Raw genomic sequence first — 12309 nt, forward strand, 5'->3', positions numbered from 1 at the left:
CAGAGAAGTGTCCTTGCCTTTTCAAAATCTCATTTGTTGTTAGATGAGGTTTGTTTCATATCAATGGAGCCCAAACTATATAGGTAACTACAGCTTCAGTACAGGCTCAATGGAATTTAAGTTAATAATGACACAGTTTGGGAATTACGCTCATTTTCTTTTCTTTCTGATAGTTAGAGGAGAAGTTTTGGTATGCTTAATACAGACTGGTCTCCCCTCAAAAACCTCAATATAGGTCGTTTTTACATGCAGCAAAATACGACTCACATAGACTGTCCTCCGCTGCCATCTTGCTGACGTAGTACTAAATGATTAAAGGCAATGCAGAGTTTAAATGGTTGATATCAGACTCATGATGGATAGGTAGAAAACAAGACGGACTTTTACCAAGGAGAACGAGGTTCATGTCCCGTGCAAAATCAAAAGTAAACAACTTTTGACGTAACTTACGATTTTTACTTACATCACCCTGGTAACTACTTCACTTCCAGCATTTACGTAGAGGTATTTACTGTTTAAACTGTCCTTTATAACACCTTACCAGAAAGTTTTTTTGCCCTAAACCTAGACCAGTGGTTTTGTAGCAAGAATTCACAGAAACTTGTAGCCTTTTCTACAACCTATGAACCATACGATAATGATGTGTGTGCTATTTTTAGAATGATCCGTTCTGTACCGGGAGCCGCTGAAACAGATGCTCATATGTGTCGTTATGGGTGGTATTGACAAACGGTCTATTCTGTCATTTAGGTTGGAGATCCTGTCGGCAAAGTATGAAGCTACATCCAGGAGACGGGTAGTTAGCTTATGCTATGTTCCATTTAGCCCTGAAGTTAAAAAAAACTGAGTTATATGGACTGATAAGAGGACAATGCAGGCACTGGATAACCACAGCCACCAGAAAAGTAGAGGATAAACCATAGACAACTTACAACCAAATGATGCTAATGATATGTTTGATAGTCTTTTATCTTGAACATCTAACCACATTTCAGTCTGATTTTTGTTTTACTATGGTTCACTAGAACCTCCATTAGCTCATTCTCCAGTGGGTCCTTTCAGCGGCCAGCCCGCCACAAACAGACCAGGAGCAGTCGTCATTAAACAGGAGTGCCAATTAACAATATATTACTGCAGCTTTCACTTCTGTTTATGTGCAGAACAGCCGTCATAGATTCTGAATTCAGGGTTGGTGGGGTTTGTCCAACTTTAAGCAGAGTTTAAGTGTACATTTTCAACTGGGAATTCAGAAATCCCAACTTCCTGGTTCAAATGTAATGCACCTTTAGCATAAAGACTGGAATCAGGGGAAACACTTAGCCTCTCTAAGGGGCCAAGGGTAATTAATTTTGCTCAAGCTTGAGCGCACTAATTTACATGTTATATCTCATTTGTTTAATCCCTACAAAACCTATGTGTGAAAACAACACAAAGTGACTGCCTCTGCGTAATAAATAGTGCAGCGCCCAACCCCCCTGTGTCAGACTGTTCCATTAAGATCTCTATTCTGTGGCTGGCAAACTCTCCTTGACAAATTTGTGTTGTAGACGAGTTAATTCTGTTGTTATTTCATTTATTCCTTTTATGAAATTGTTGTTTTTTTTGTTTATTTCTTTTTTTAAATTGTTTGGTCTGCAACCCAACTGCTAGATGCCACTAAATCCAACACACTGCTCCTTTAAACTACACATAATAAATATGAATAGTAGGATTTGAAGCAGAAACAATCCCTATTATACTATTGACATAATTTATGTGTTTAAATTGCTAATACTTTTAAAAATTATTTTCGCATGTTTATTTATTGCTGTTTTATTGGTGCTTCTTTCTATTTTGGCTGTACACTTTTGCTGCTGTAATTCTGGAAAATTCCCCAAGGTGGGACTAATAAAGGAATATCTTATCTAATTTTATGTTATTAGCAAAGTGATTAGGCTTAGTTTTTCTTGTTCTTGCTCTCTCCCCCAAAACTTAGCGCTGGTAAGGTTTCACATATTTTATTGTTGTATTTATTATTATTAATTATAATTTAAGAATGCTTTCTGTGTTCCAAAAAAGCAAATTAATTAATGCTCTTTTGTCTTTTCTCGAGTTGAATGAAGTTGCAGCTTGTTTTGATCCCATATTCTACTTGTGGTTAGCAACTAAACTAAATAATGTGTACATTTTTCCTTAATGTCCCTTGTCATTGCCTTCAGTGTGAGAGAATACAGCAGAAATAGCAGCAATGCATCCTCTTGGCCTTGATGACATTTTGCCAAATTCAGCTTTTCACTGATAATTACTTTTTTGTTTGTATGTGTGTGTGTTTGTTTCCAGAGGCTCATTAGAAAAGTACTGATAGAAACTGTACTGAAATAATTATTGCCTGCTTCCCAACCCCATTTAACAGAGAGAGAAAGAAAGAGCAGTAGCAAGCAGGAAAAGAGGTGAGGAAATATAAGAAGAGAGGGAGAAAGATTTGGAGTAAGGCAGTGACACTACGAGACAAAAGGAGTGAGAGTGATGGCTGAGAGGGAGCATGAGAGAAATTTAGAGAGATTTTACTCATTAAAAAGAGGAGCACAACAAGGGGAGATGGCATTAATCAAGCTCTGCGCTAATGAGGCATTTACTCATTACGCTGAAATAGAGAGAGGCCAAGGAAGAAAAAGAGGGGAGAAAAAGAGGGAGGGGGGAGAGAGAAGAAAGAGCGACCACAGTATGAATTAATATAGAGGATGGGGGAAAAATTAAGTCAGAGAAAGAACAATATGGAGGGAGGTGACAGAGTTAAGTATAGATGTGGTGGGTGGATAACTGGGACAGGTAAAGATAAAGACAAAGTGCAGTATACAGTAGAGAAACACATAATATTGATGTAAGAACTGAATCTCTCTTGCTCTATTTAAAGATCTGCCATATCACTAGAGGAAGTCACATTAAATCCTACTGGTGTTTCCTGTTGAAAATTCCTTCATTTATGGGACTATTTACCTCTTTATCCACTATATTGTAGTTGATAAACGTGAAGTAAAAAAGTTTTTTTGGGAGATTATTCAATATTGTGTGATGCTTTTAGTGGTTTATAATTTATGTTTAATGTACCGTATCGATAACACAGCAAGAATACCATTCAGGGCACACTTGCAAAGGAGGTAAAAGTAACTGGATTTGGATAGACGCATACAGGAAAATTAAAAGGTTTATAATTTTTTGGATATGTTGGTAAAAAGATTTATCACCACGGAGAAAATGAGCAAATGAAATGCACTTTCAGCGTGCTTTTAAACAGCATTAAGGCTTTTCATTAGACTAATGGCAAAGCAGTGCAAGAGAGAAAAAAACATGTGAGTAATGCATTTGTTAGTGTGTTTGTGTGTGTCAGTGTGGTTTGCGTGGCCATCTGTGGAATGATCTATGTCCCTCCTCGCTAAGTGGAGTCGTTAATATTTGCATTATTTAAACCAAGACGACTATCATAACTGATTTATACTGCGTCTTTCAGGCTTTTAGAATTAAAAGGATTTAAAGAGGAGCCAAAGCAGATACCCTCCATTAGAACTGCAGGGGCTGTGGTCTTTAGTGACTACAAAGAAGTAGGGACCCAAAATGTGCATTTACTCGCTGTCAGTTGTGCCTTTCTTTGAAGCTTCTGGCTTTTGTTTTAAGTTATCTCTGCCAGTGATGGGTCTGCTCATGCTGTGGTGGACAAGCTGAACAAACAGGGAGAAGACAGTGTCTCCATATCTGTAGAACAACAGGACTAAGAGTCTACAGAGACGTTGGTGGCTTTATGAGGCTTTACTCAGACTCACACAGGTTTGAGCTAAATGCTAATGTCAGCATGCTAACATGGGCAGAATGAAATTGTTTACATGCTTTTGTTCAGCTGGTAATGTTTATCATGTCCTATCCAAGTAGGATGCTAACATTAGTGCTAAATTAGCACCAAACACAAAGCACAGCTGAGGCTGATGGGAGGTATTCGGTGGCAAACAAACAAATCAATCAGTCATGGCGCCGCTAGAGGAAAAGTCATATGTACACGATCACCCATAAAGTTGGAATAAAATACATTTTTAAAAGTATAAATCTTTTTTTACTTCTTTCCATAAAATGATTGTGACAATGTGATTTATTCTTGACAGATAAAGCATGTATATTCTCAAACCTTTATTAATCAATCTCTTCCGAACATATCACAATGAAAATGAAAGCACAATTAACAAAGAATTGTGTCTGAAAACAAAATTATTCCAACTTTCCGGGCAAATACATATACACAACATTGGGCCGTAGACATCTCTAAAAACAGGGTCCTGTGTTGGCAGTGTAGCGTGTTTGTTCTCTGATTGTTTACATATACTTGGTGTACATAAAATGATCTTAAACTAAAAAGTTTACTTTAAAAGGGTGCATGATGAGCAAAGGTTCATGACTTTATATAGACCATTGGTTATGGGCCATTTTGACACTCAACATTTTGATTTTACACCAGAAATATGTCAAGGATATCAACCAATATTTAGAGATTTTAGAAATTCCCTGATATCAATTTATTGGCCAGTTACTCACTCCAGTGTCTGTTACCATTAAATGGCAATCCACAGTTTGAACACAATGCCACCCAAAAAAGCAAAAGTCAGAGTCTACCAAAGTCTGTAAGATTCATTCTCTGAGGACCTTGGGCGTCTTTACAAAGTTTCTTTGCAATCCATCCAGTATTTGTCAAGATATTTCAGTCTGGACCGCAGACATTGCTTTTTGTGGAGCCACAGTGCTTGTCTGACTGTAAGCCCCCTCAGTAATGTTTGCCACACTCGCAATAATATGCCTCTCTTTTTTAAATGGAGTCCATAGTTCTGGGACTGTTCTGCTGAAGGAGAAATAAACCAGGAGAACAAGTCATAACTGTGATGCCTTAAACCGAAACCATTGCATTTAAGCGACTGACCTCCTCATGACACCACACCACAAAGCCTCGCCTCTAACTCTATCTCTTACACTGAAATCATTACACAGGAGTGTCTGGTGCAAGAAGAAACACCAAAACAAAACCAAGCTTCTCTTCATTTTCTTCTCTCTTTCTTCCTCTCTGGCCGCCTCACATCATTCTTCCCTCTCCCTCCCTTGTTGTCCTTATCATAACCCTGCCTGTGCATGATTCAGATCTAATCTGAGTGATCCCAGATCATTGGAAGTGAAAATCTGAGATCTATTTTTAAGATAGATCCCCTCTCTCTCTCTCAGAACTCGATTTGACAAACAGTTTGGTTTTAATTAAAACTTGGTTATAACCTGCCCTGACATTCAGCCTGCTGCTGCCTTGTGTCTGAGGATGTAACTGAACTCTTTCTGTCTGTCTCTTCCTTGCCAGGACTCTGACCTTGTCCTGACGTTCAACCTGTCCATGCATCGCTCCTGGTGGATGGAGAACGGCCCGGGGTGCAGGGTGACACCCATCACCCCTCCTCCCTCCTGGGCACCTGAGGACCACCGATATATATCTATATCCGGCTGTCTGATGGATTTCCAGTTCATAGAGGTGGCTCACTCCTCGCTGCAGATACTCCTGGCTGTAAGTACTTGAATAGAAATAAGTACTTAGTAGTATGCACTGCAATTTCAAACTCAAGTACCTGCATGTAGCATACAAGCTGCTACAGCTCGGCTTTGAATGGCCTCTAAGCTAACAGGAGTGACCCTGCTCACAGTTGGTGCTTATGTGATATGTAGTAGTTCTTAAAAGATATAGTTTATTTTTGTAAAAAGAACAAAAAAAAATCAATTTTTATAATAACATACTTTTATTTGCCTTCTTTCTGACATAAAATAAATTAACTTCCTCAACTTTGTAGCTGAATATTTAGCCTAGCTAACATAGAGGCTAACAGCAGGTGGAAACAGCTACTTTTACTCTCAAATGACGGCTGGTGAGCACAAGTGAGGAGCACGAGAAAATTAACAGTGGGAGATAGATATTGAGTTTAAGAGGAGTGCCTCTCTGAGCAAAATCAAAATGTAAAGAATGTTATTCAGTCATCTCTGAGACTTGGCATTAATTAGCTAGCTGTCAATAGCCGATAGAGAAGTGTTGTTTTTAAATCTATTTCATAGTTTTAATAAACAAGATAGGCCTACATACTCATTAGTCAGTTTGTGTTTGAAGGCTAACTGTTTCTGTTAATCTCGACTCCAGCTATCTATTTAAAACAGCATTAATTCATTTTTTGCCCCTTTGGGTCAATAAAACGTAACATTAAGATATTATTATCTAAGCAAACAGCTTTCTTTTAACACATGCAGCAGACAGGAAGCACTCATTTGGAGTCAAGGCTGTTTTCACCGAAAATGAAAATTGAAAATTTGCAATGATGCAAATAAGATAATTCCATCCAATATTGGGAATAATATCACGTTTGCCAGTCAGAAAACCCGCAATTAAATATTTGTTTCCAAGTTGTTTAGCTCTGCCGTAAACATGAAAACGAGGAGCTAAAAGATGCGAAAACGCGCCGCAGAGGTAATGGGATGGGAGCTGATTTTATCCATAGTTATTGATATTGAAATGTTCTCTTGGAAATAAAACAAAATATGGAAATATCCTTTTTGTCATAATATTTTAGTGCATTAGCTGTTAATTAAAAAGTCTGCTGTGTGCGTCTCTGTGTTTTTGCACACAGGGAGAAAGTAATATATTCAGTTGTTGAACTCTGTGCACTTTGTGATGTGTTGTGTGTGTGTGTGTGTGTGTGTGTGTGTGTGTGATGCAGTGCTTTGAAATGAATGCAATTATTAAATTGATGTTCTATACAGTTACACTCACCAGTACATTTAGTTTAATGTATTCTAAAGCGGCCATGCCAACTTCTTTGTGTGTTGCAGTGGGTTTGGGAATCGTGGGTGATTGGGCAACTTTGTGGTATCCGTTTGAGAGAAAAATAAAGCATTCAGGCTCCATTAAGTTAATAACTTCATACCCTCATTAACATAGAATGGGCTGGATAAGCTGCTTTAAAGACCCACTCTTTCTATCCCCGTTCTCCATTCTTTGTATCTCTGTTGCTCGCTCTGTCTTATTTCATCTTTACCTAAAACGATTTCCCTCTCTCTGTTTCCCTCTGCCTGTCGCTTACCCTCGCCCTCTGTATTTCTTCTCCTCCTGCACTGTCAAACTGCGATAATTAGCAGGATCAGAAGAGACGGCAGAGAGAGAAATAAAGAGCAGGAATGAGGGAGGCCTGTCAGTTTTTATCCCAGTCTGCTCTGTACTGAAGCTGTATTCTTACAGAGCGCACACACGCATATGAATACAGACGCACATGCAATAAACGCTTCCGTGTGACTGTTTGCATCATTACACCTACAGAAAAAGAGTTTGGGAGTTTCAGCATTTCTACTTTTCTTTTTTCCATTCTGTGTCTTCCTCTCTCACTTGGCATGACTGTCTCTCCCTCTCACCCCGCTCTCCTCATGCACTCTCTGTCAATCGATAGTGGTACTTATAGTGTGGCTGAGTGCCAAGCCACCACACAGCTGTACCACTGTCTCGCTGTAATTGGTGTGTGGAAACACTGTCATGCTCCATGAGCACACACTCAACAGTCTGACTGGTTCACTGGCTGACTGGCTGGCTGGTTTACTGTAATTGGCGGAAACGCTGTCAGGGTCTTTAATAGCATACGTTGAACCAGTCGACTGGCGGACTAAGTGCGGGGTTAGGGTCCAGTTTGGTCGGGCTCTTTGCCGACTAGTTGTTTGCATTTTAACTGGTTAACCCGCCTGGTTAAGTGATACTTGGCAGTGCCAGTTATAACCGGTGAAGCTGACATATTTCCAAAATCAAGGCACTTTATGATGGACAGGGGAAAAAATCTCAAATAAACATATGTCAGGACAGAGTGGAAGTCTGAAAAGCCACTGAGGCTTTCCAGCTGTCAAAGTCTTCAGCAGTGCATGTATTTGTTTGGCTGATTGGTCAGCTAGGTCTCTGATGGACTGGCAATATGGAGAAAATCATATATCACAATAGTTCTTTAGTATATACCCCAATATTGATATTGCTATCATATTGTAGAGTTGACTATTGATGTGGAAGCTGATGGTGGGATGGAAACAATAACAAAGATGGTGTGCGTCGGCAGATAATATAGACAGAGACTCACAACTAACAGCAGTGTGCCTGGAGCTACACCACCCTTAGTTCACAAGCTCCACGGCCTCTCCTGCTTTCTTCTACCACTCCTGAGGTCTCTATCCACACCGTTTAAAAGCCAGTAATGGTCTATAAAACCACAAGATGAGATCCGTGGAAGTTGTCCCATGGTTTCCTGTCTCCTAATAGACTGTATGTATTTATATAACTGTATTATGTCACTGCCCCATCTAGGACACAAGTAGATCTGACTGTAATTACATTTGTGTATTCCATTATGTTAATGTGTTTGGTAATTAAGGCATGTTCTTATGACAATTTTAGCCTTAATCTTTCAGCTACAAACCAGACAGTGTGAAACGGACTTGCTAGCAAATAAACTAGAATAAGCTACATGAGGTCTGGACCATAATGCACGACTCAGAAGGCAGATTACAGTGCAACCGTAGTTTTTTATTGATGTAGTAGAAGTAATGGGTGAAGTGTCTTCCCAGTATCCAACGGTGGCAGGTGAGGTGACTAGTGTTCAGGAACAGGGAAAGAAAGTCTTTATTTGGCGTCCACCGTGTGGAAATGGCGGCGGAGCTTCAGTACGTGGAGTGAACGGATCTTGCAGCTTAATTCACATGACTGAGTAGAACATGGTAGCAAGCGACAGGAAGGAAGGAAGGCAGGCAGGCAAATGGAGCATGTGCCATTATGATCTTGAGCAATGCAGAAAAGGAGATATCAAATATACTAGGTACGAGAATCTACCACGCTGGAGACCAAAATGATCTGACAACAAGTGAAAAGAAGACCGGGGTTTTAAACTGTGAGGGTCGATTGCTGGATCAGGTACACCTGGTGCTGCCTGGGACAGACGGGGGGAGACACAGGAGGATCAGACGAACAGGGGAAGACAACAACAAACAAAAGGGGAAGGAGGAGCACAGATCTTCACACATAACAAAGTATTTATGAAATAATTCAAAGCTGTAGGTAGGCTTACTTTCATATCTTTTAAGTACACCAAGGAGGCAACAAGGCTTTAGTGCCTTTATCAGTCTGTATCATATAAAAACTCATTGGAGAAGGCCAAAGAGCTTTGCCGGTCTCTGAACACTCTAACAGACCCTCCCCACAGGATCGATGCTATTTTCCAAGAGAATTGATCGGTCAATAGGGTGCTTTTACACATGTTGATATGTTATCTTGAACATGACCACACATCAAATCTTGTAGTTATTCTTCATTTCTATATGAAATGAGAACATGTATCTCACATCTATATAAGAAATTGAAAACTAATTTACAGACTAATGTTAAAAGCTTATGCCCTCCCTGACTGAATTACTGTGATAGTTCTCTAAACTGCAAAACAAAAAGAGGTGAGAGTATAAAGATAGAGCTGAGGCAGAGCATGGGGGCTTCCCCAGGGAAATCCAAAGGGTCCTCAGTAAAATATGCAGGCTGACACCATGACTGTCACACTGTAACTCAGTGGAAGAATGTGCAAGTATGACTTCTGTGATTACAGTTGCTTCACTTTACCTGCTAATAGCATAAAGTGGTAATTAAATTACATTTTGCAACAAAAAGATCTCTATGATGAGGCTTCCTGCTGGCTCAATGGTCCAGAGCGTATGCCTGCAAGCAATTCGGGTGATTGTTTGAAAACTTGAAGTTTTAATTACCAGTAAATAATTTGAAATTTGTGTGAAAGTAGGAAGCAAAACATTGACCAGAGTGCAGGAAGTAATCAGTGAAATAACCTACTGTCACTGTTATGGGTTAATGTGATTAAAAAAAACATCATTATCTAAGCTGCTTGTTTGCAAGTTACACTTATTAGCAACACTGAAATAATTTACTGAGACAATGTGCACAAATTACAAACACTTTAGACTGAACACTTGAAAATATTAACACCCACTGTCAAGTATGTTTTGCTCCAAGCTGGCTCAAATCCTTGACAAATTTCTGGTATAAAATCAAAAATGCTGCAGACAGTTCTGTTAAAATGGCCCATAACCAACAGGAAATATAAACCCATAAGACAGCTGTGACCCTTTGCTCACCCTGCACACTTTCAAAGTAAACTTTTCAGTTGCAGATTATTTTGTGTGCATCAAATATATGCATAATACAAAGAGGAAACAAACAAGTGGCACTGCCAGCACAGGACTCTATTATTAGGTCAATGAAGAGAAAGTACAGTCATGCTGCAGCTCTCTGAGGCTGAATTTGGGAACAGTGGTGCTTTGAAGTAAATGCTAATGTCAGCTGCTAATGTTTGCACACTCGGGCTGCACAATTTAAAGAAATAAAATTGTGACTGTTATAGCAATTGTAAACTGCTTTATAATAAATATTGTGTCTCCAGTGAGAGTTTGGACATTGCACAAGTCCATATTGCGACTTTCATAAAATTTTGATTAATTGTGAAGCCCCAGTGCACACTGGTGTTGCTAACATGGTGATGCTTTAGCTGGTATTACCACCTTGGTCTAGCTTGTTAGCATTTGCTTATTAGCAGTAAACACAAAGTACAGCAGGCTGATGGAAATCACTCATTAGCAATTATTCAATCAATGACAAAATATACAGTGGCACTCCATGGCCTAGAAGTAAGGAATGGGGCTTGTGAATAGAGAGTTGCCGGTTCGAAGGACAGGTCAAGGACTGAAGTGCCCTTGAGCAACCCCTTAACCCCCCCACAAAGCTTTGAAGTGCAGAAATGTGCTGCCCACTGCTCCTCGCATGGTGTGTTCACTAGTGTGTCTAAAAGGATGGGCTTAATCTCTCTTAATCTTAAATTATGGGATAAATTATACAATCATTAATATTCATCCAATGGGGGAAATGAATGTTTCTATCAAATACCATGTCCTCCTAAACAGCAGTTGTCCTGTAATTTCACTCAAAATCACAAATGTCAACCTCATTGGGTTGTTCAAGGAAAAGTTAGGACATGACCAAAGTCATTGGGATAAATAGGCACCATGAATGTCTTTAAAATTCATGTCAATCTAATTCAAAAGTTGTTGAGATATTTCCATCCGGACAAAAGCGGTGGACTGACAGGCAGTCCAACATTGTGTCTGGCATGGCTAAAAACACACTCTATATTACACTTAGTGGTACAGTGTAAAGAAACAAGGACAACTGAAAGACTAAAAAGTGATACACATTTATAAGAGTTCATAGACATTGAGCAGACAGTCCTTGGTCCGTCCTCTCATAATGATCCGTAAGATGTTTTTTAATGACCACAACCAAAGGACATGCTGTACTTCGTGTTCTGTGAATTAAGTGATTGAAATATTGTAATACTAATAAAGGTAGAGCGAAATAACCGAATGGTTTCAAGGTTTCCTCGTCACCGTTGGGAAAATAAATGGTGTCATTAGCAAACAGAATAAAGCGTTGTTTTTTGTTTTCAGTTTCATTGACTGAATTGAATGTGACATTGTCGTCATTGAAGACAGACAATAGTGTCATGTTAGGGTCGAATTGTATTCATGAAAGCAGCACTGGGACCAGATTGGTTTTCACTGCTGTTGTTATTCAAAGATCAGGGAAGAGAAAGAACAATGCATGAGAATTGAATGTCAGTCAACCAAGGCAACCGCTGTGCTCTACAGCACTAATCCCATATTTGCTGAATATGTTAAACCTCCCATTTTTTCTATGTTTTTTCAGATTAAGGCAGGTAATAACTTCCTGAATCAATTAAAGAAAAGCTTGCAACAAAGGATGCTAAATTGCAGCTGCAAAATTTGAGGGTGAGCGAGGTTGATGCTGGATTTTACTTAATTTATGATTTGTTGCTGTAAATTGTGTGCAGTTTTATACAAACATCAACCAGCACAAACAAATTAAGAAAAAAGTGATTGGACATAATTATCGGTTGCAGTATTACAGCAATTTTTCAGAGCAGCTTTTACTGGCTGACAAAATATTTTTGTCATAAATAATTCACAGAGAGCAAAACATTAGTTTGAGTATAAGTGGGCATCTTCAGCACATAACAGATTTAATCCAATGAATGTGACACCTTCATCACGGCACAATTTGTCTGCACTAGAATGATACAGCTGTAATGGATTCTCTCATTTGAGATGAATACATTATCATTATAGAGTAATACATCCAACACAAACGAGATTATCACACAAGCAGACAAATAA

General features: G+C 39.1%; 1 protein-coding gene across 1 annotated transcript in view; it reads left to right on the forward strand.

The window, feature by feature from the left end:
• nkain2 (sodium/potassium transporting ATPase interacting 2) overlaps window positions 1-12309 on the forward strand; it is a 97472-nt gene that overhangs the window by 64020 nt on the left and 21143 nt on the right. The window contains exon 4 of the mRNA XM_059355926.1: window positions 5360-5560. Coding sequence (XP_059211909.1) covers window positions 5360-5560 — 201 coding nt within the window. The remainder of the gene's footprint in view (window positions 1-5359; window positions 5561-12309) is intronic.

This window comes from Centropristis striata, chromosome 18, assembly GCF_030273125.1.
Source record: "Centropristis striata isolate RG_2023a ecotype Rhode Island chromosome 18, C.striata_1.0, whole genome shotgun sequence".
Taxonomy (NCBI): Eukaryota; Metazoa; Chordata; class Actinopteri; order Perciformes; family Serranidae; genus Centropristis; species Centropristis striata.